Source organism: Mesoplodon mirus (genome assembly GCF_964341445.2).
Source record: "Mesoplodon mirus genome assembly, chromosome: 2".
Classification (NCBI taxonomy): domain Eukaryota; kingdom Metazoa; phylum Chordata; class Mammalia; order Artiodactyla; family Ziphiidae; genus Mesoplodon; species Mesoplodon mirus.
Window position 1 is genome coordinate 44,944,350 of NC_138977.1, and position 25,343 is coordinate 44,969,692.

The 25,343-nt window shown below is 35.4% G+C and overlaps 1 protein-coding gene across 7 annotated transcripts in view; it reads left to right on the forward strand.

Moving 5' to 3' along the window:
• CNOT6L (CCR4-NOT transcription complex subunit 6 like) overlaps positions 1-25,343 on the forward strand; it is a 124,620-nt gene that overhangs the window by 46,776 nt on the left and 52,501 nt on the right. For all 7 annotated transcript variants that reach the window (XM_082632553.1, XM_082632552.1, XM_082632548.1 and 4 more), the window contains exons 2-4: positions 4,589-4,710; positions 7,537-7,723; positions 9,065-9,150. In XM_082632553.1, coding sequence (XP_082488679.1) covers positions 4,589-4,710; positions 7,537-7,723; positions 9,065-9,150 — 395 coding nt within the window. The remainder of the gene's footprint in view (positions 1-4,588; positions 4,711-7,536; positions 7,724-9,064; positions 9,151-25,343) is intronic.

Here is a 25,343-nt window from a genome sequence, read left to right on the forward strand (position 1 = left end):
ACAAACAATGTGTTCATAACCTTTGGAAATAAAGGTTGATAGAAGACAGGTTTATCAGAGAATATGTAAAGTGTAATAAGTCACTACATCTTGCTCTAAAATGTAAGCAGAAATATCTAATGTAGGCTTAATTTTGTCTTCTTTCAACTTTGGGAACTGTGCATCTCTGCCTAAGATTGCTTTGCAAACTACTGTTGAGACGATCACTTAATATTTCTATGGATATAAGTGCATGTCTACTGGCTTGTACTTTAGGTTTGGATTCATTGAGTTAGAAGTCTCTGGTTCATTATGAAGCACTCTTCGGTGGTTGTAGCATTCTCTCTTTCTTATTCTAAGTTCTAAATGAAATAGTATTAATTGTGCTGAACTGTAGACTGAGATAAAATGATCTTAAATTTAGAGAAGGTGGTGGGAGGAAAGCTGTGGTTTAACACCATAAGGACTTAACATCTTTATATGTACTATAGAGCCTGCTGTTTTTTTTTTTAATAAGATGCTTCAGATGACCAGAATTAGCAGAAGTTTAGTTCTGGCCTTTAACAGTTTGCTCTGATTTGGCTCAGATTATTATTATTCGGGGATGTGGCAGGGAGGAGTTATTTTGCATTATTTTCCTAGCCCCAAATATAAAACCTGAGATTTGGGATTCCTTGGCAATAGTGTATTTGGGCGTAACTCATATATATATTTTGTAACATGCTATTCACTGAACACGATGCTATGTAGGTATCTTGTATTTTATTTACAGTTTTGGAAACTCCAAGGTAAATTTTTTAAGGCAAAGTAGCCCTAGTGTTACATACAGTGTTGCTTTGCAGCTAAAAAAAGATTGGAATACATTTTTCATGAAGTCAGTATTTTACAGGTTTACGTGTGAAGTTTTTGCTTAATTCTACAGAAGACTGAGAACTAAACTAATGAAAATCTTCACTATATGTAGTAATTAATCATCCTTCAGTGACAGAGATTAAGACTTGTTTACTTTCAGGATAGTTCATAGAAACTAAGAAGTAGGAGATAATCAGGCTGTTTTTCCAGGACTGATGGTTGCTCTCAGAAATTTTGCCCTAGAATCTGAGGGGGCTGCGTTGGTGATAAAATGAGATTCAAGGAGTGGAGTAGAGAGGATGGTAGGTTCAAAGAAGCTTATGTAGTTAGTATTTGGGGAGCTATGTGAAGTATTTTTCAGAGTGTCAAAATGGGGTTTGAAGACTGGAAGTTAAAAAGGCTGTGTTGTGAAGGGGCTTTTAGTTTACTTTGTTACATGATCAGGATCCCCAATATAAATTAGGTTGACATAATGGGAGGATCCTTTGGGAACTGATGTAAGATCCTGCGGAAATTAGAAACTCTTGGAAAAACAATTTAAAAACCTGCCTCTTCATCAATTTGATAAAGAATATAGGAAAAGGAAATTAGCTGCTAGGCTTTACAAAATAAAACATGTCAATCCAGTATTTAAGCCTTGGACTGACCTATATCTTAGACTGTTGAGAAAGCACATCAACAGTGTCACATTTAGAGATTTAAATTACATTTGAATTATTATTTTATATATTAAGTTACAATGAAATAGGTTTTTATGGTGTGTTTCCAGGATGGAAGGTTGATGCTGAGGAACTGAGAGGGAAGATAAAGCTGAATAGGAGTATTCAATAATACCAGTTTCCTAAATTTGAGCTAAGTTTTTAGTAGCATGTTTGAAAACCTGATGTTTGGGACAGTAGTGATCACCAGATCTATAGACTACTAAATTACTTAGTTAATGCAAATGAAAAATGTTTTAACTTCAGTTAGACTATCCAAATTTAGTTTCATTTTGAAGGATTAAGTGACTTGTATTTTTTTTTTTTTTTTTTTTTTTTTTTTTTTTTTTTTTTGCGGTATGCGGGCCTCTCACTGTTGTGGCCTCTCCCGTTGCGGAGCACAGGCTCCGGATGCGCAGGCCCAGCGGCCATGGCTCACGGGCCCAGCCGCTCCGCGGTATATGGGATCCTCCCAGACCGGGGCACGAACCCGTATCCCCTGCATCGGCAGGCGGACTCTCAACCACTGCGCCACCAGGGAGGCCCTGACTTGTATTTTTATTGACTTCCTAATCAAATCCAAAGGAGACCTATGACCCCTAATATAACAGTATTAATATTACTTTGGTTTTTACATATTATAGACACTGGTAAACGTTTTATGGATATGTTTTGCAGGAACAGATTTTATAAATTTTATTGGACTTACAAAGATGGAGACTTATGAAAAATTAAAAAAAAAAGGAAATATAGTTCTTACATAGTAGCTGTTTTAGAGATTAGCATTAGTGGGCCAGAAGAGATGATGATTATTAATCTCCTATCTAGATTTTGTAAATATTTAGGGAAATTGAACATGTGGATTAATGAGCATTTCATGAGATTAACTTTTAGAAGAGCATTGACTGTTAACTGGGAAAGGTGAGAGGAAGATGGTAGTTTTTAGGATTATAAAGCATATATGATCATTCCACAAATACATATTCAGTGCCTACTATGTGGTAGGAACTGTATAGAGTTATAAAAAGGATATTCCTCCACACAGGAACAACTTATTGTCCCCTTAAATAACACACTGTCTAGTGGGAGCCATGATTAAAACTGCCAAATTAAGTTGACCTATGCACTATATTTTATAAAAATGATTTAAAATTAATGAAACATATGTTTTGCAAATGTCACAGTCTTAGTTTTTTATCCATCTCATTGTAGATGATGGATTTGTAGCATGTCTTTGGATCTGAATCTGTTTGATTTGGTTTTGCTTAACTTGTGTTTTTGTAGAATCCTATATTAGTGTGCAGGAGTACCCACAGAGACACATGTACCTTATGGTGCATAGTAGAAATTCTGAAAACCTTGTTACCTGAAAATTTTATATTCAGAAATACTTTACATAGGCCAAAAGTGGTAAAAATCAAGTTTTTCCCCTGAGGAAAATGATCATACTCTTTGTGCTGTGTGAAGATCCGGGACATTTATGGAAAATAAAATATGTTTCAATATCACCCAGTTGTGTGATAAGGTTAGAGCAGAAGAGCTTAACCTGGAAATTTGGAAGCTAATTACTGTTAACAGATGGAAAAATCTGGAAAACTTTCTCTTTGCCCCTTTTAGTAAATAGGAAGGAATGACTGTTTTTCCTTCCACAATATGAGGACAAATTATGGTATGGGAAATTTTGATTGTATTCTTTTCTAGCTTTGATTCCTTGATACATGATAGATACTTCCTATTTTTCTTTGTTCTCTTTATGTAACAAATTTCAGACCATCCGAAAGTAACTCTTCCATTGAGATAGAACTTCTAAACTACTTAGAAACACTCCCAGTTTTAGGCAGTTGGTTTTCGTGTGTGTATGTATGTCTCTGTGTTAAAATATGAGCAAAGAACAAACTATAAATACTATGAGGATGCTTACTGATAGCATGCAGGAGTTTAATTAGGTTCAGGATTTTGTAATTTGCTATTCTTGTTAGATCTGAATGGGATTTCATTTTCTGCCAATTACCGAGCAGTAACTCTTGTATTAGACCTCTTGAATGATTACTTTTATGGCCATTTGTCATCTGATTCATTCATTGCATCCTTGAGGAGTTTATGTCTAGCTGGTTATCACTGATGATTGTTCAGTGATTATTTTGGCAGTTAACTGAAGAAAACTGTATAATATTAGTTTCAATTAAGGTGGCCATGTAACTCATTATCCAAATTGGACACTTTTGGGAGTGAAGAAGTGATATCAATAATTACCTAAGAATAACAGATATAAACCAAGACTGGTCCATGCAAACCAAGATACATGATAATCTTAATTAGATGCTTTTGATTGCAAGTAACAGAAAACATAAACTAGTAGTTTAAACAATAAGTAAAATAGATTGACTTGTGTATCCAAAAAGCCCAGTATTTGAGAGTGCTACAGGTGTGGTTTGGTGAGGACTCTGGCTTTGTTTCTCTGTTTTCTTGTCTTTGACTGCTATGGCTGGCTTCCCTTATAGTTGGATGATTGCCAACAATAGCTGGGGCTATATTCTTTTTCATTTATGACCAGCAGGAGAGAGAAGCCTGCTCCTCCCATAAACATAAAATTAGTCTTAAGCCTAGTGATTATTAGATATTTCTGAACTAACCTCTGTGACAAGGGGAATGTCATGTGCTGATTGTCTTAGATATGGAATATCTGAATATCACTGAGACAAGGAGGATAGGATTACTCTGATTCTCTTAGGCCAGTCAGAATCCATTCAGGAAACTTGCATAGGGTCAGTCTGTCTTGGGAAGCAAGGCAGCTAAATGAAGGGGAAAGGGTGCAATGGATGTTTGGGAAGCAACCACCATGTTTTCTAAGTCCAGTGTCCCTGCTTCTTTGCATTTTTCCTGAGGCATCTGTTACTGAGTACCTGCAATAGCCTAGCATACTTTAGATGTGTTTTCCTTCTAATGAGAATTTACTAGTAGCCTGGCAAGGGGGGAGAAGAAGAAAACTTACCATCTCATTTTTCTTTCTCTCTTTTTTTCTATTAGATTATAATTGTTGATTTTTTTTTCCCTTACAGACTAATAGGGATGCCAAAGGAAAAATATGATCCTCCAGATCCTCGCAGAATTTATACCATCATGTCAGCAGAGGAGGTAGCCAATGGGAAAAAATCTCACTGGGCAGAATTAGAAATCTCGGGTGAGTGGAATCTGAAACATTTAATTTGGGCTATAATGGCAATGATGAACAAGAGTTGAGTGTTACACTTATTTCTTTGCTGTACATTTTTAACTAGATGAATTAATTGAGAAAATACAAGATGCTGAGGCATTAATATTTAACTTATTGATTTATCTGTGACTAAATATCTTTGTTCCCATTCTTTCTTTTGAGATTAATACTGTGGGCCACAGTTGGCATCTAAAATTGAAGGCATTGGGAGTTCCGTTTCTAAGTAAAACTAGGTTCTTTGATATAATAGGTTTTGTTTTGGCTATTGCAGAGTAATCATTTTTGAAACTTGATATCTTTGCCATCCTCCTATCATCCCATTGTTGGTAGAATGGGAAACCTAGAAGCTATCTGTTTATTCTATAAATTACATGTTTAGGAGTTGTTAAAATAGAATCTGATTCCTAAACACTCATAACCAGTCTAATAGTGAGAAAAACATCAGACAAACCAAAGGACATTCCACAAAATTCCTAGCTAGTAATCCTCAAAATTGTCAAGGTCATGAAAAACAAGGAAAGACTGTGAAACTGTCACAGATGAGAGAAGACTAAGGAGACTAAGACTAGATGACTAAATGCAAAAAATATGATCTTCCAGATCCTCGAACAAAAAGGTGTAAAAACTAGTGAAATCAAATAAAGTCTATAAATTAGTTAATATTGACACGACGTACCAATCTTGGTTTCCTAGTTTTGACAAATGTGCCATGGTAATATAAGATGCTGGTACTAGGGGCAACTGGATGAGGTGGATATAGGAACTGTATCATCTTGCTAGCTTTTCTGTAAATCTAAAATTATCACAAACTTAAAAGTTTATTAAAGGGCTTCCCTGGTGGCGCAGTGGTTGAGAGTCCGCCTGCCGATGCAGGGGACGCGGGTTCGTGCCCCTGTCCGGGAGGATCCCACATGCCGCGGAGCGGCTGGGCCCGTGAGCCATGGCCGCTGGGCCTGCGCGTCCAGAGCCTGTGCTCCGCAACGGGAGAGGCCACAACAGTGAGAGGCCCGCATAATGCAAAAAAAAAAAAAAAAAAAAAAAAAGTTTATTAAAAATAAAATATAAGTACAGTTTTTCTTTTATGAATTGATACAATACAGATTATATTTAGAATGTAATTTTTTCCCCAGTAGGCTTTCATTTGGAAGAGTTAAACCCACATTATGGTGTCAATAGCAAGAAATACCTGTATCTTTAGCTAAAAGGTGGTGGTTAGGTGATTGATAATTTAAAAAAAAATGAATATGAGCAAATCCTATTAGGCTAACCCAGGGTTTCTCAACTTGGCACTATTGACACTTAGGGCTGGACAGTTCTTTGTGGTTTGGAGTGGTTGTGTGCATGTCGGACGTTTAGCAGCATTCCTGGCCTCTACCCACTAGATGCCGGTAGCACCCCTCTAGTTTTTTTTTTTTTTTTTTTTTTGCGGCACGCGGGCCTCTCACTGCTGTGGCCTCTCCCACTGCGGAGCACAGGCTCCGGACGCGCAGGCTCAGTGGCCATGGCTCACGGGCCCCGCCGCTTCGCGGCATGTGGGATCCTCCCGGACCTGGGCACGAACCCGTGTCCCCTACACCGGCAGGCAGACTCCCAACCACTGCGCCACCAGGGAAGCCCACCCCTCTAGTTTTGACAACCAAAAATGTCTCTGGATTGCTAAAGTCCCTTAGGGAGCAGTACTGCCCCTGGTTGAGAACCACTCGGTTAAACCTTGGGTAAAACTAAAATAAGTTTCTTTTTTACTAGAGCCTCTTTTCACTTGAAAACTTTGTTTCCTATTAAAACGCAAAATCCTAATTGGCACTTTAAGCCTGATTATAGACAGCATGAAGGAACCTGTGAACCGTGAACAGAAGATCTAAGTTCGAGTCTACTGCTTGATAGCCATATGAAAAATAACATTTCCCTATTGAGACTTTTTGCCCTCTCTACCTTCCACTGCTCTTTTAATCAATATCTGTTAGCATTTTACTTTGGTGAAGTTTTCAAAGTCTCTTCATATAAGTTTATTGTTAAGATAACATCACATTTTACAGGAGCTGAAGCTATGTGATTTGTTTAGGCTTATATGGCTAATAAATGGTAAAAATCAGGACTGTGAACCCAGTCTTCTTTTTCCAGTACATGTTCTACCATAGCTGTCAGATGTTGACTGATAGGTAAAGCTTAATGAGTGATTATTTCCTTGAGTATGTTGCAGTTAAATGCAAAATCTTAAACCAGAGTTATTAATGTATAATTGAAATATGAGAAGGCTGGGGAAGATGTCTCCTTTGGGAGTAAAATGGTTTTCCCGGTGGCTAATCTAAGGTTGGTTCTAAATCATAGCAATTACTCCTGTCTATTTAAAGTTTGTAGACTAATTCAGGCCCTAGATATAGATAAACCTTGCACTATTAATTTTCACGAAGTATGTGAGAAGTGCTTTTGTGAGGATCATAACTTAAAGAGAAAAAATTCAGGACTGTTCTACTGCAAAAGCTCAATTCAGCCCCATGCTTTCTCCTGGAGACCATGTGATCACCCTGACTCCACGGGTCTCCTCAGTGTGCCACATCTTGTTTAATACATGGTAGATTCATGAGAAAGAATGGTTGTCAGGGAAAAGTGGCATGAAATTAAAGAAGGACCAGGTGTGTTTGGAAGCAATCAAGTAGCATTAAATACAAAGTTAAAATGCCAGAGTTACAATATCTGTATGTATTTGCGGGCTCTTCTCCCACTTTTTAGACCTTGTAGTTCAGTCTTTGTCTTGGGCCTAGAAGTTTAATGCATCAATATTTTGCCTTTTAGGTAGAGTGCGGAGCTTAAGTACATCACTTTGGTCATTGACACACTTGACAGCACTGCACCTAAATGACAATTACCTTAGTCGCATTCCACCTGATATTGCCAAGCTTCATAATCTGGTTTACCTGGATCTGTCATCCAATAAACTCAGAAGTTTACCAGCAGAACTAGGAAACATGGTGTCTCTCAGGTGAGGAAATATAAATGTGACTCACTGTATAAAATTCTAAATTTACCAAATAAGAATATTATGGGAGGTTACTCATCTTACAGTAGGATTTCCATATGTATGTGAAGGTTAAATGATATAAATTGTCTAAGCAGAGTGCTTGAGTTGGGCTCCATTGAATGCTTCTTTTCCTTTCTTCCTTTAAATTTGGAGGTTTCTGGCTCTAGAAATGTGCTTGTATTACCAGTTTCTTTTGACAGACTTGAGGTGGGATGGCGCTAAAACACCTAAGTCTCGCTTTACACTCAAGTGACAAATCTCATCAGAATTAATTGGGGCTAGACTAGTCTAGACTAATGAGAAATAATTAGGAAAATGATTTGCTTATAAGTAAAGCTTTTAGGATCATATCTATTTTATAAGGCAAGGTATGCTTATATATTACAACTCCTTAAGGAAATCTTAAAACCTGATAATAAATGGATTTATTTCTAGTCTTTCAGGATTCTTTAAGAATTTCTTCATAAGAGAAAATTTTATAGGAATCTTGAGACCTTGTATAAATGTTCCCGATGAAAACAAGGATTGCTTTTCTACCTTATCTGCTGAATAGGAATGTTAAAAAATTGCTATCACATGTTGAAAATTAAATATTTAATATCATTTAAAAATCTTGTTCTTTGACATCCCCTTACTCTGTGTTTTTGTTGTTTTTTAAACTTTTTAGTCATTTATTTTATACCTTTTGGTCATTAATTAATTACAAGGGCTGTTTATTTTTTCTGTAGTCTGCCCCAAATTTCACAATCATAAATCAGATCTTACCTGTGCTATCCTATTTATACTATCCTATGCTTTATTTTTAATGTTTATACTCTGTGTCAATGATTGTTGTATCTTGAAGTGATAATAGTTGTATTGTTATAAAAATTGATACAGGGAATTGGCTACTATAGTTAAATCCTGAAGTTTATTTTAAAAAGATTACTTTTTTCTATGAATGAGACTAGGTTCAAGGATATCTGCTGCCTTTGGGTACATAAAATATGTGTCACTCTGATTTGCATCTGAGAGGCATTTTGGATGAGAGAGAAAAGGGATCATATTTAGCCTAAGAATGACATACAGTTCCTATACCTTTAACTTTAATCTGTGCTAGCGAATGAGTAAATCATAGAAACACTGTTAATAATTGTGGCAGTTATAACATTTTTGGATGAATGTAGAGAAATATACCCTGAATGTAGACATCACTCATGTTATGTTAATAGGCAGGTTAAGAACAACGACTGTAGGTATTAATAAAGTTTGATATATTAAACTAAAACAGTTTTTGTGTTTGTTTTTTTTTTTAAAAAACAGGGAATTGCTTTTAAATAACAATCTGTTACGGGTTTTGCCTTATGAACTTGGTCGGCTCTTCCAGCTACAAACTCTAGGTTTGAAAGGTGAGTGATTTTTAAAAAATGATAGCATTAGCACTCAGGATTGAGGCTTTCTTAGCCTTTTAAAGACCATTTTGGTTACAATTAGGCCAGGTTTTAGTATAATTTCGAGAATGTAACTATACATTACTCTTGAAAGAAAAGTGGTTCTTCTCAAATTGAGCTTCATGATTTCAACAAACTGCCATCATTTTAACAAACTTGTATGGGGGAAATTTTGGTTTTTTTTGTTTTGTTTTGTTTTTATATTTTACTGAAATTTCTTAGAGGAGATAGTTTAAATTAACACTTAGCACTGTAGTTTTTTTCCCATTTAAAAAAAAATTAAAAACAATGATGTAACATAATAAATTTTAACCTCAGCCAGAATGTCTGGTTTTGATAGAGTAGATAGCATTGGCATATTAGGTTTATAAGAGGGAAAACATTACAGTAAAAATGAGCTATATCTAATAAGTGTAGTTATTATAAATAGTGTATTAATCCAAAATGCATGTTCCTCTGATGATATCGTCTCAGTTTGGAATGAAAGTCATACTCAAATCACATAAATACTGAGATGTGTATATTTTTCTCTTATAGCATAGCATAAGAAGAAGGGTTTATTTTGAATGCAGAGGACTAAATACAGATTTACTCTATTGGTTAAACATTTTCTGTGCTACTGAGGAGTGAACATTAATCAAACACATAAAATATACACTTTCATATGTTGTATTTTCCTTCTTCAAAGACTACTGAGTCTCGTGAACGTGTTCTGTTTGTGTTTGCTTAAGTCATATAATGGAGCATTAAGAAAGAAGCTTGAATTAAGAGTGGTAAGATTGCTGACATTATTTGTTGAAATGACAAAAGTGGTGTTAGGCTTCCTTATACAGTTAACCCTTCGTAAGTTGGATAATTATATGAATGGTCTAACTCTTGTGATTTTAGGTTCTTTGTAGGAATTTACTGATGCTTTTTATCATGTATGAAGTAGACATACGGGGAATACTTTTTTTTTTTTGCATTACGCTGGCCTCTCACTGCTGTGGCCTCTCCCGTTGTGGAGCACAGGCTCCAGACGCGCAGGCCCAGCGGCCATGGCTCACGGGCCCAGCCGCTCCGCGGCATGTGGGATCTTCCCGGAACGGGGCACGAACCCATGTCCCCTGCATCGGCAGGTGGACTCTCAACCACTATGCCACCAGGGAAGCCCGCGGGAATACTTTTTATCTAAAGTATTTTCTTGAGGATTAACCTAAGGCATTTGAAATTTAACTGTTGGAACATTACACCTTATTCTCTATGTGCTAACTCTTATTCTTGTAAATGTAGCTGAAACAGCCATCCAGCTAGAGTTGGAATGGGGGCAGGTCTGTTCGTTCCTATTAAAAAGTATGGAATGGTTGTCATTTTTTATAATCTTAGATTTCAGAATTCACACTTTTCATACTGATTATAATAAATTGTATATTTTTTGTCTCCAAGGATAACCATTGTTTCTTACTTTCAACATCAATCAGAACAGCTGTTTTCCTCCTCCTAATCTTGATGGAGAGCATGTCAATGACAAATGAATACCTTGGTATTGAACCCAGTTGGACTTACCCTTCATACCACATAACATTCCTGGAAAAGCAAATATTATATATCTTACTGTTTCATAACTCTCTTCCATGTTATCTCATATAGAGACATGTTCTCAGAAAATTTATGCTTGGTATCAACTGAATGAATCTTTCTGAATATCCTTTATCTCCTGGGTTCTTCATTCTGTTTTACTAGTTAAAATGTTAGTCTTCCAAACTACTGTCTTTGATTGGACTTTGATTCTAGTGTCCCTTGTCTACTGATGATTCACATTTGTTAAAAATCTCACTTTAGACTTTCAAATCAGGCACCAGCTCTGCTTTACCAGCTGTAACTTAGCTTTGTCCGTGCCTCTGGATAAATTCCTTTTCATTAAACTTCAATTTAAATTCAATATAAATACCTATGTGCAGCCCTTCCTGTTCTGTGAGAATCTGTTTTTCTGGCAGTGCTATTTTATGTTCAGGTGATCAATACAGAAGAGCAGAAACCTTTTGGAAATGAAAGAAAGCCAGAGCCCTCCCTGCCTTCTTTCAAAACTTTAAGGTGGTAAAAACAGGATTGATTTTATGAAGGAACTGAAGGAATAAAATGTTCCCAGTGAATGGTAGCTTTATATTCTTAGGAAGGTAAAACTTGAAATAATTTCTTAATCAGTTTTAATAACCACATAGTGGTACTTTGTGTCCAAAAAAAAGGGGGAGGGAGTAGAATGGAGCACTTAAAATAGCACTGTGATATATTTAAAAGAAACAATGAAAATGGATTGCCTCTAAGATTCCATTTTGTCTTGAAACTAGAAAAAGGAGTGCCTTTCTTCCATTTCCTGTCTTCTTCTGAAACATAGATACTGAAATTTTGATAATGAATTTGATCATCCTGGCTCAACAAGTTAATTTTTAGAAATGCTATTTTGAGACTTGAGGAGTATGTGTGGTGGGTAGGGTATTTGAAGAGTTAGGATAAGAAGGCCAATTTAAAAACTACAAACATGGCCAGTCCAGGAAGTTGGAAATGTTCTTTTAAGTCACTTAAAAGAAAAATCCAAACTGTATTAGTTTTATGGAAGAAAAGGTGTAAGTGAAAGCAATTCTCATATAGTTATTTTGAAATAATTTAGAATTCATGTCCTAACGTATAAAGCAATAGTTTCTCTGACATAGGACCAAACAGTTGTCCTCAGGCATTAAACATTGATGTCCCCAAATAATAAAAACTTTAGAACTTCAATAATTGTGAAGATTTCTAGCTTCCTTCTAAGAATTACTTATCTCCCTTAAAATACAATGGACCATGGCAGTTGAAGATTCTTTTACTATGTAAACTTTTTAATTCATGAAATATATCATAATATACAAAGAGTAACATTTTAAAGAAAATAATAAAATAAATAACTACACACCCATTATCTAACGTTCTCAGTCCCTTTTTAAAAAATGCATTTAAAAATCCGATTGCCACTCATATAGGAGGCAGAGTACTTTCTTCTGTATTATATAATGAGCTTCTGGAAATCAGTAAATAAAAGACAGTCTATTAGAGAGCATATTAATAATTCATATAAGAGGATTTACAAATGGCTCTAAAATTAGAAAGTTGATCAACCTTATATAATAATAACAATGCAAATTGAAACTATACTCAATTTTTACCTATCAGATTGGATGAATTCCAAAAATTTGATAAAATAACTGTTGATGAGATTATTGGGAAATAGGCACAATGAAACCTTGTTGGTGTAGATCCCCTGTATCTTTTAAGTTTCCTGTGTGCCTTTTCTTGATTACATCTTCATCACTTCTCCCAGAGGTTATTACTGTCCTAAATTCTGTTAGTTTTCTTTCGGTCATCCAACAGGTATTGATGAACACATACTATGTGCCAGATACTGAGCTTATGTATGTATCTGTTAAGGGTGTTTTAACCTTTATATAAATGGAATCCTACTGAATGTAATTTTCTGTGACTTGGTTTTATTTGACTTTATGTATTTACCATTCATACATTCATGCATGCGTGTAATTGTAGTTAATCTGTTTCATTGCTGTGTTGTATTCTGTTATATGAATATGCTGTAATTCATTCTACTATAGATATTTAGATTGTTTCCACCTTTTTTTGACTACTATAAGCAATGTAGCCATGAACATTCTTGTGCATGTCTCCTGATAGAGTTCGTAGGAATGGAATTGTTGGGTTATGGAAAGAAGCTTATACATTCTTAGCTTTATTAGATAATGCCATCATATTTTACAAAGTAGCTGTACTAAAATATACTCCCGAAAGTAGTACAGTTGCCATTTTTCTGTCTTCTTCCCAACACTTACTTAGTATTGTCAGATTTTTAAAGTTTTGCCAGTTATTAAGTCTGAAACAGTTTCTAGTCCTACTCTTAATTTACATTTTCCTAATTGATAATAAAACTGAGAATCTTTTCATATATGTATTGGCCACGTTTCTTCTCTGAAATTGCTATTGATATCTTTTGCTTATTTTCACTTGGAATTTTTAACTTTTGTCTATTTTGTATTGTAAGTGTCTTCTTCCACTCTGGCTTTTCTTTCTGTTTTCTTTGTTGGTATTGTTTAATGAATAGATTTGATTTTTTTTATTGTAGTTGATCTAAAATTCTTTTCTTTTGTGACTAGTGCATCTTATGTTTTATTAAAGAAATCCTGCCCTACCCCAGTCATAGATAGTTTTTTCTATATTATCTCTTAAAAGTTGTTGTAGGGCTTCCCTGGTGGCTCAGTGGTTGAGAGTCCGCCTGCCGATGCAGGGGACACGGGTTCGTGCCCCGGTCTGGGAAGATCCCACATGCCGCGGAGCGGCTGGGCCCGTGAGCCATGGCCGCTGGGCCTGCGCGTCCGGAGCCTGTGCCCCGCAGCGGGAGGGGCCACAGCAGTGAGAGGCCCACGTACCACAAAAAAAAAACCCAAAAACAAAAAAGTTGTTGTAAAGTTTTGCTTTTCATAGTTAATTCTTTCATTCATTTGGAGTTGATTTTTTAATATGGTATGAGAGGTCTAATTTTGGGAGGGATCTCATTTTGTCTTTTCCTTGTGAATAACCAGTTGTCTCAACATCATTTAGTGACTAGTTTTCCCTTTTCCCACTGATCAGCAAAGTCACCTCTCTCATATATCAGCAATGTGTAGTAGGCCTGTTTTGGGATCTCCATTCTCTATACCCAGTAGTCAGTTTGTCTAACCTTGCACTGATTACTACATTGTCATAATTGTTACTATGGCTTTATATTAAGATTTGATACCTCTTTTGGGAAGTCCCTTTACATTTTACTTTTGCAATGTCTTGGCAGTTTGGGTGCCTTGAATCTTCCTCATACATAAGAAATAGCTTGTTAAGTTTCACAAAAAATGCTGTTGGGACTTTGGAACTGCATTGAATGTCTGGATCAATTTAAGAAAAATTGACATGTTAATTATATGGAGTCTTCCTATCCATGAATTCGTGCATTCTCCCCATTTATTTAGATCTTATTTAATGTCTTTGAATAAAATTTTATAACTTTCTGCACACCGTTCAGGCATATCTTTTGTAGATTTGTTTCTAGATACTTTATAAGTTTTTTTGTTCCTCTTACAAACCATGTCTTTTTAAAGTTGCTTTTTCTGCCTGTTTGCTGTTGGGTATACGAATTACCATTAAAAAGAACAAAGATCTTATAGTAAGCCTTCTTGCCTAAATTCTCATTCTTCCTAAAAGTTGGTCTACAAGTTCTTTAGGTATTGTATGCAGATAATGATTTCATCTGCTGATAAAGACTTTGTTCCTTTCAAATTCTTATAATTTCTTTTCCTTGTTGTAATGTACTGGCATGTTTAATACAATATTGAATAGAAGCATTAATACTGGGCATGCTTCTAATCACAATTTTAAAGGAAATGTTTCTAATATTTTTCCATTAAGAATATTTGCTCTATATTTTTGGTAAAAAGCTTTTAGGTTCTAGAAGTTTCCTTCTGTTTCTACTTTGCTAATCCTTATTCGGGTGCTGAATTTTATTAAATGCTTTTCTTCATCTATTGAGATGATTACATTATTTTCTCATTTCATATATTGAAGTGGTAAATTATATGTAAGTGTCCCCCAACCTGCCCCTTTAAACCACACTTGCATTCCTGAGGTAAACCCAACTTGGTGCTTTTATACACTGCTGGATTTATTTTGATAGTGTTTGTCAAGAACTGTTAAGGCTCTGAGATTTTACCCTATTACAAGCTAATAAGTTAGCCAATTATTGCTTCATGGATAATGGTAGAAGACATGAGACTCTTGGGTCAGAGACAAAGAACGTTATCACTCAAGCAACAAGGTGGACCCAGACACATGCTGTATACACAAAGAGTTTGCATTGCAACTGAGTAATCTAAGTCCAAAGGTGCAGCACTTTTCAAGCAAGCATCAAATATTGTAGCTAGCTGCAAAAAAAAACAAAACAAAAGAACTAATCCTGCTTCTCCAGGGGTACAAAGAGTTATATGGAAGTATCGCTCTGGTTGCCTTGACCTGTTTAGTTCCCTATTTAACTAGCTATAGAAACTGCTCAGTATCAAGAGACAGATAAGTCTCAGAATCTGTTGCACTCACAAAGAATGAAGTGGGGGAAGCACAGGGACCCTGACGGACTGCCTTTCACAATAACTTTTTAAAGGAATTTTTCATGTATGTTCATGAATAAGATAGACATGTGTTCTTACTGTTCTTACTCAGTTTTCTCAAAGAGTTTGTATAATATTGAATTAATCTGTTCCCTGAAATTTTGGTGGAACAAGACTATAAAACTGCCATTGCCTGGTGGAACTATCACCTCAATGTATTTGTAGTTATAAGAATCATTGAGTCTTTCTAATTGCTGATGAGTCAGTTTTTTTGGACTGTATCTGTAATATTGGAATTTTTCAGCTTTTTAAAGTTTTCAAATTTGCATAAAAATGCTCATAATATTCTCTTGATATATTTTGAGACTCTTTTGTTTATATTACCCCCTTCTTCATTAGTAAGATTATTTGTGCTTTCTATCTTTTTTTCTGATTTAGTCTCCCCAGAGATTTATCAGTTATGTTCTTTTCAGTGAGTCAATATTGGCTTTTATTTTTTAAAAACTGGTTTGTTTCTGTTTTTCTTTATTCTGTTTTGTTTGGATTTATTGTAGTTCCTTTGCTTTTTTCTGTTTTTAAGTTGGATATATGGCTTATTCATATTTAGATTTCCTTATTTTCAAATAAATATAAGCAGTTAAGACCATAAATTTTTTTGGCAAGACTATAAATTTATTTGGCATCCCATGATTTTGATATTCTCATCATTTTTGCCTAAGTATTATTAATATAGGTTATCATATCTTCTTTGACTCATCAGTTATTTAAAATTTCCATGTACTTGTGATTTTAAATTTACCTTTCTTTATTGTTAACTTTAAACTTAATTGCATTATAGGCAGTTAGGGTAACCTGTATGAACCAGGTCTTTTACATTTGCTGATTCCTGCTTTATGGGCTAGTATGTGATCAATTTTTATAAATGTTTTACTACATCTGAAAAGAGTATTGTTTCTCTAATTGTTAGGTACAGATCTATATGTTTCTCCATTAGATCAAATTTGTTAGCTGTGTTCCTCGTATTTTCTGTATCTTTATAAATTTTTGACTGTTTGCTCTTTTAATAATTAAGGTGTATATGCTAAAATTTCCATTTAAATGCTGAATTTGTTCATTTCCCCATGTAGTTCAGTCAGCTTTTGCTTATAGCCTTTGAGTTTATTTTATTAGGTATACCAACTATGCCTATATATTGCTATAACTTCTGGTAAATTGAACCTGATATTAGGTCATGAGCCTCCTGTTAGGGTTTTCATCTTACAGTCTTTTTTGTCTCATATTATAGCTATGCAAGTTTTCTTTTGGTTAATGTTTGTATAATACATCTTTTTTCCTTTGTTTACTTTCATCCTTTCTGTGTACTTATGCTTAGGTGTGTCTCTTACAAAAAGTATATAACTGGTCTTTGTTTTCAATCCAGTCTGACTTTATTTTAATGTGTGGGTTCAGACCAATTGCCTTACCTCTATTGCAATTATTGATATTTTTGTCTGGTTGCCATCCTACTTTTTGATTCTATTCTTTGTGTGATTTTTTGTTTTCTTTTTGCCTTTCTAAAAACAGATTTTTTTCCCCCTTGTTTGTTTCTTGATCTATATACTTCTGTTGGTGTGGGATTTGTACATTCTATTTCTGGACTCTCAGTGGTCACTCTTGAAATTATACCTTGAATATATTTTTGAAAAATTAAATTTTTAGCAACTTTTTTACTGAACTATATGTATGTAGTAAAATTGACCTCTTTGTTGACAGACATTCACATTTGGTGAATGTTGACAGATGTATGCAGTTGCATAACCACCACTACAGTTGAGAAATAGAACTGTTCTATCACCCTCCAAAATTCATTTGTGTTCATTGAAGTCAACACCTTCTCCCACTCTTAGCCCTTGGCAACTACTTTTCCAGAATGTCATATATGGAAACATAGTATGTAGCTTTTTGAGTCTGGATTCTTTCATTTAACATAATGTATTTGAGGTTCATCCATCTTGTTGTGTATCTCAGTAGCTCATTTCTGTTGCCGAGTAGTATCCGATTGTGTGGATATACCACCGATTTTTATCTGTTCACAAGTTGAAGGGCATTTGGGTTGTTTCCAGTTATGAGTGATTAGGAATAAAGGCACTGTAAACATTTGTATAGATTTCTGTGTGAAGTAAGTTTTATTTTACTTGGGTAAATACCTAGGACTGGAACTGCCAGGTGGTATGGTAAATGTATGTTGGACTTCATAAGAAACTGCCAGACTGTTTGTCTAATAACCCAACATAGTGGATTTATCATTTTGTATTCCTGCCAAAAATATGAGAGAGTTTTAGATGGCTGTGCATCCTTGTCAGTACTTCTTGGTATTATCAAATTTTTTTAAAATTTTTCATTCTAGTAGGATGTAATATCTCATTGTGGTTTAGCTTGTCATTTCTCTAATGCGTAATTATACTTTTCATGTGTTTATTTGCCATCTGTATGTCTTCATTGGTGAAGGAAGTGTTTATTCACATTTTTTGCCTAGTTTTATTATTGAGTTGCTTTTTTTCTAGTTACTGAGATTTTGAGAGTTTATTATATGTTTTGGATTCAAGTCCTTTTTTTTTTTTTTTTTTTTTTTTTGCGGTACGCGGGCCTCTCACTGTTGTGGCCTCTCCTGTTGCGGAGCACAGGCTCAGTGGCCATGGCTCATGGGCCTAGCCGCTCCGTGGCATGTGGGATCTTCCCAGACTGGGGCATGAACCTGTGTCTCCTGCATTGGCAGGCGGACTCTCAACCACTGCGCCACCAGGGAAGCCCTCAAGTCCTTTTTAAAGTATGTTTTGCAGATATTTTCTCCCAATCTGTGGCTTGTGTGTTTATTTTCTTTATAGGGCCTTTTAAAGAGCAATTTTCCATTTTGATGCGGTCCCATTTATCACTTGTTTTCATCTATGGATTATGTCTTTGGTGCATTTACCAAATACACCGAAGATGTATTTACCTCACCCAAGTACATCTAAGATGTATCTACCTCACCCAAGTGCATGAAGATTTTCTTCTAGAAATTTTATAATTAGGTTTTTCATATAGGTCTGTGGTCTGTTTTAAGTTAATTTTTGTAAATATGGTACAAAGTTTGTTCTTTTGCATATGTACATCCAGTCATTCCAGCACTATTTGTTGAAAAGATTATGCTTTCCACATGGATTTTCTTGCAACTTTGTCAAAATTCATTAGACCCAAATTTATGTGGTTGGGTCTACTGCTAGATATATAAACTGTCCACTGATCTATGCCAATACCAAAATGTTTGATTGCTGCAGCTTTGTGGTAAGCCCTGAGATTATATAGTATGTGTTCTCCAACTCTGTAGTTATTTTTCAAAATTGTGTTGACACCTCTAAATGCTTTGCATTTCCATATAAGTTTTAGAATCAGATTATGATTTTTGCAAAATGTCCTGCTAGAATTTTTATTTAAATTGTATTCTATATGTAGATCAGTTTGGAGGAAGAACCAGTTTGTTAATCTTGAGACTTAATACTGAGTCTTCCAATCTATGAATACAGTGTACCTCTCTATTTACGCAGGTCTTCTTTATTTTTTTGATGTTTTGTAGTTTTCATCATGCAGATCTTGCAAATATTTTGCTAGATTTACATATTGTTGCTGGATTTGCTACTTATTTGATATTTGATGCTATTGTAAATGATACTACTTTTAAAATTTCCAGTTATTCATTGATTTTGTAGAATTAAAACACAATTCATTTAAACGTATATTGACCTTATCCCTTGCAACATTTGTAAACTTATTACTTCTAGAAACTTTTACAACCTTTTAATCTGTGAATAGAGACCTTTTCATTTCTTCCTTTCCTTATTTTTTGCCTTATCACACTGGCAAGGACAATATTAAATAGAAGTGATGACAGTGCATGTCCTTGCCCTGTTCTTAACTTTAGGGAGAAAGCGTTCAGTCTTTCACCATGAATTATATCAACTGCAAGTTTTTTGGTAGATGCTTTTTCAGGTTAAATAAATTTTCCTTCTATTTCTTCACTTTTGATGAGGATTTTTGTCATTGATGCAAGTTGACTTTGGTCAGATACTTTCTCTGCAACTGTTGAAATGATCATAACTTCTTTACTTTGTTTATATGCTGATTTACATTGGTGGTTTTTCATTAATAATCAGACTTCTGTCAAGAGGTAGAGCTCACCTTCTATTCCCATTTTAAATGCCACTTAGCCATAATGTATTTTGTTTTTAATATATTACTAGATTTGATTTGCTAGTATTTTGTTGAGGATTCATACATTTATGATTGTAAGGCATTCTGTAGTATTTTTTTTACAATGTTTTTGTCTAGCTTGATAAGGATACTATTGACTTTGTAAAATGAGTTGGAAAGTGTTACTAACACTTCTATTTTCTTGAAGCATTTCCATTTGTATTATTTCTTTCTTATATTATTGGTAGTATTTTCCAGTAAAACTATACGGGCCTGAAATTTTCTTTGTTGAAAAGTTTTTAACTACTAATTCAGTTTCTTTCATTGATATAAGACATTGAGGTTATCCCTGTCTTAGTGTAGCTACTTCAGCTCTCTTTTGGTTACTGTTTGCATGTCATACCTTTTTCGGTGCTTTTACTTTCTATCTATTTATGTCTTTGATCTATAGTGTCTCTCTTCTGGATAGCATATAGTGAATCATGTTTATTTATTCGTTCTGCTAATCTCTGCCTTTTAATCAGAGTTTAATCCACTTACATTTAATGTGTTTGCTGATAAAGTAGGATTCATGTCAGTCATTTTGCTATTTGTTTTCTGTATGTGTTATGTCCTTTTTGTTCCACTGTTCCTCAATTAATGCCTTCTCTTGTGCTAAATGGATATTTTCCAGTGTACAGTTTAATTCCCTTGTTTCTTTTACTATATTATTTTGAGTTATTTTCTTAGTGGTTACCCTGAGGATTACAATTAACATCTTAGTTTATAGCAATCTAATTTGGATCAATGGCAATTTAGTTTCAATAATATAAGAGAACTTTGCACCTGTAACTCCATTCACTTCTCTTTTATGCTGTTATCATTACAAATGTCATCTTTTTATATTGTGTGCCCATTGACATAGATTTATAATTATTGCTGTATGCAGTTATCTCATACCAGGAGAAAAAAATTAAAAACAAAAATTACATTTGTACTGTCTTTTATATGTGCTATGTAGAGTACCTTTACTGGTACTCTTGATTTTTCATATGGATTCAAGTTACTGTTCTGTGTCCTTTCATTTCAGCTAGAGGAATCTCGTTAGTATTTCCTGTAAGGTTGGTCTGCTAGTGAGGAACTGTTTATATGGGAATGTCTTACTATCCCCTTTATTTTTGAAGGATATTTTTGCTGGATATAGAATTCCTGGTTGATAGTTTTATTTATTTATTTATTTATTTATTTATTTAGTTTCTGCTTTATAACAAAGTGAATCAGTCATACATATACATCTGTTCCCACATCCCTTCCCTCATGCATCTCCCTCCCTCCCACCCTCCCCATCCCACCCCTCCAGGCGGTCACAAAGCACCGAGCTGATCTCCCTGTGCTCTGCGGCTGCTTCCCACTATCTATCTACCTTACGTTCGGTAGTGTATATATGTCCATGCCTCTCTTTTGTTTTGTCACAGCTTACCCTTCCCCCTCCCCATATCCTCAAGTCCATTCTCAAGTAGGTCTGTGTATTTATTCCTGTTTTACCCCTAGGTTCTTCATGACATTTTTTTAAAATTCCATATAAATGTGTTAGCATACGGTATTTGTCTTTCTCTTTCTGACTTACTTCACTCTGTATGACAGACTCTAGGTCTATCCACCTCATTACAAATAGCTCAGTTTCGTTTCTTTTTATGGCTGAGTAATATTCCATTGTATATATGTGCCACATCTTCTTTATCCATTCATCTGATGATGGACACTTAGGTTGTTTCCATCTGCGGGCTATTGTGAATAGAGCTGCAATGAACATTTTGGTACATGACTCTTTTTTTTTTTTTTTTGTGGTATGTGGGCCTCTCACTGTTGTGGCCTCTCCCATTGTGGAGCACAGGCTCCGGACACGCAGGCTCTACCGCCATGGCTCACAGGCCCAGCTGCTCCGCAGCATGTGGGATCTTCCCGGACTGGGGCACAAACCCATGTCCCCTGCATCGGCAGGTGGACTCTCAACCACTGGGCCACCAGGGAAGCCCCATGACTCTTTTGGAATTATGGTTTTCTCAGGGTATATGCCCAGTAGTGGGATTGCTGGGTCATATGGTAGTTCTATTTGTAGTTTTTTTAAGGAACCTCCAAACCGTTCTCCATAGTGGCTGTACCAATTCACATTCCCACCAGCAGTGCAAGAATGTTCCCATTTCTCCACACCCTCTCCAGCATTTATTGTTTCTAGATATTTTGATGATGGCCATTCTGACTGGTGTGAGATGATATCTCATTGTAGTTTTGATTTGCATTTCTCTAATGATTAATAATGTTGAGCATTCTTTCATGTGTTTGTCGGCAGTCTGTATATCTTCTTTGGAGAAATGTCTGTTTAGGTCTTCTGCCCATTTTTGGAATGGGTTGTTTGTTTCTTTGTTATTGAGCTGCATGAGCTGTTTATAAATTTTGGAGATTAATCCTTTGTCAGTTGCTTCATTTGCAAATATTTTCTCCCATTCTGAGGGTTGTCTTTTGGTCTTGTTTATGGTTTCCTTTGCTGTGCAAAAGCTTTCAACTTTCCTAGGTCCCATTTGTTTATTTTTGTTTTTATTTCCATTTCTCTAGGAGGTGGGTCAAAAAGGATCTTGCTGTGATTTATCTCATAGAGTGTCCTGCCTATGTTTTCCTCTAAGAGTTTGATAGTTTCTGGCCTTACATTTAAGTCTTTAATCCATTTTGAGCTTACTTTTGTGTTTGGTGTTAGGGAGTGGTCTAATCTCATACTTTCACATGTCCCTGTCCAGTTTTCCCAGCACCACTTATTGAAGAGGCTGTCCTTTCTCCACTATACATTCCTGCCTCCTTTATCAAACATAAGTTGACCATATGTGTGTGGGTTTATCTCTGGGCTTTCTCTCCTGTTCCATTGATCTATCTTTCTGTTTTTGTGCCAGTACCACACTGTCTTGATTACTGTAGCTTTGTAGGATAGTCTGAAGTCAGGGACCTGATTCCTCCAGCTTCGTTTTTCGTTCTCAAGATTTCTTTGGCTGTTCGGGGTCTTTTGCATTTCCAAACAAATTTTGAAACTTTTTGTTCTAGTTCTGTGAAAAATACCAGTGGTAGTTTGATAGGGATTGCATTGAATCTGTAGATTACTTTGGGTAGTAGAGTCATTTTCACAATATTGATTCTTCCAATCCAGGAACATGGTATATCTCTCCATCTATTTGTATCATCTTTAATTTCTTTCATCAGTGTCTTATAATTTTCTGCATACAGGTCTTTTGTCTCCTTAGGTAGGTTTATTCCTAGATATTTTATTCTTTTTGTTGCAATGGTAAATGGGAGTGTTTTCTTGATTTCACTTTCAGATTTTTCATCATTAGTGCAGAGGAATGCCAGAGATTTCTGTGCATTAATTTTGTATCCTGCTACTTTACCAAATTCATTGATTAGCTCTAGTAGTTTTCTGGTAGCATCTTTAGGATTCTCTATGTATAGTATCATGTCATCTGCAAACAGTGACAGCTTTACTTCTTCTTTTCCAATTTGGATTCCTTTTATTTCCTTTTCTTCTCTGATTGCTGTGGCTAAAACTTCCAAAACTAAGTTGAATAAGAGTGGTGAGAGTGGGCAGCCTTGTCTTGTTCTGGATCTTAGTGGAAATGATTTCAGTTTTTCACCATTGAGGACAATGTTGGATGTGGGTTTGTCATATATGGCCTTTATTATGTTGAGGAAAGTTCCCTCTATGCCTACTTTCTGCAGGGTTTTTATCATAAATGGGTGTTGAATTTTGTCGAAAGCTTTCTCTGCATCTGTTGAGATGATCATATGGTTTTTCTCCTTCAATTTGTTAATATGGTGTATCACGTTGATTGATTTGTGTATATTGAAGAATCCTTGCATTCCTGGAATAAACCCCACTTGATCATGGTGTATGATCCTTTTAATGTGCTGTTGGATTCTGTTTGCTAGTATTTTTGTTGAGGATTTTTGCATCTATGTTCATCAGTGATATTGGCCTGTAGTTTTCTTTCTCTGTGACATCCTTGCCTGTTTTTGGTATCAAGGTGATGATGGCCTCGTAGATTGAGTTTGGGAGTGTTCCTCTCTCTGCTATATTTTGGAAGAGTTTGAGAAGTATGGTTGTTAGCTCTTCTCTAAATGTTTGATAGAATTCGCCTGTGAAGCCATCTGGTCCTGGGCTTTTGTTTGTTGGAAGATTTTTAACCACAGTTTCAATTTCAGTGCTTGTGATTGGTCTATTCATATTTTCTATTTCTTCCTGATTCAGTTTTGGCAGGTTGTGCATTTCTAAGAATTTGTCCATTTCTTCCAGGTTGTCCATTTTATTGGCATAGAGTTGCTTATAGTAATCTCTCATGATCTTTTGTATTTCTGCAGTGTCAGTTGTTACTTCTCCTTTTTCATTTCTGATTCGATTGATTTCAGTCTTCTACCTTTTTTTCTTGATGAGTCTGGCTAATGGTTTATCAATTTTGTTTATCTTCTCAAAGAACCAGCTTTTAGTTTTATTGATCTTTGCTGTCATTTCCTTCATTTCTTTTCCATTTATTTCTGATCTGTTCTTTATGATTTCTTTCCTTCTGCTAACTTTGGGGGATTTTTGTTCTTCTTTCTCTAATTACTTTAGGTGCAGGGTCAGGTTGTTTACTCGAGATGTTTCCTGTTTCTTAAGGTGGGATTGTATTGCTATGAACTTCCCCCTTAGAACTGCTTTTGCTGCGTCCCATAGGTTTTGGGTCGTCGTGTCTCCATTGTCATTTGTTTCTAGGTATTTTTTTATTTCCTCTTTGATTTCTTCAGTGATCACTTCATTATTGAGTAGTGTATTGTTTAGCCTCCATGTGTTTGTATTTTTTACAGATCTTTTCCTGTAATTGATATCTAGTCTCATAGCATTGTTGGCAGAAAAGATACTTGATACAATTTCAATTTTCTTAAATTTACCAAGGCTTGATTTGTGACCCAAGATATGCTCTATCCTAGAGAATGTTCCATGAGCACTTGAGAAAAAAAGTGTATTCTGTTGTTTTTGGATGGAATGTCCTACAAATATCAATTAAGTCCATCTTGTTTAATGTATCATTTAAACCTTGTGTTTCCTTATTTATTTTCATTTTGGATGATCTGTCCATTGGTGAAAGTGGGGTGTTAAAGTCCCCTACTATGATTGTGTTACTGTCCATTTCCCCTTTTATGGCTGTTAGTATTTGCCTTATGTATTGAGGTGCTCCTATGTTGGGTGCATAAATATTTACAATTGCTATATCTTCTTCTTGGATCGATCCCTTGATCATTATGTAGTGTCCTTCTTTGTCTCTTCTAATAGTCTTTATTTTAAAGTCTATTTTGTCTGATATAAGAATTGCTACTCCAGCTTTCTTTTGATTTCCATTTGCATGGAATATCTTTTTCCATCCCTACTTTCAATCTGTATGTGTCTCTAGGTCTGAAGTGGGTCTCTTGTAGACAGCATATATATGGGTCTTGTTTTTGTATCCATTCAGCCAATCTGTGTCTTTTGGTGGGAGCATTTAGTCCATTTACATTTAAGGTAATTATCGATATGTATGTTCCTATTCCCATTTCCTTAATTGTTTTGGGTTCGTTATTGTAGGTGTTTTCCTTCTCTTGTGTTTTTTGCCTAGAGAATTTCCTTCAGTATTTGTTGTAAAGCTGGTTTGGTGGTGCTGAACTCTCTCAGCTTTTGCTTGTCTGTAAACGTTTTAATTTCTCCATCAAATCTGAATGAGATCCTTGCTGGGTAGAGTAATCTTGGTTGCAGGTTTCTCTCCTTCA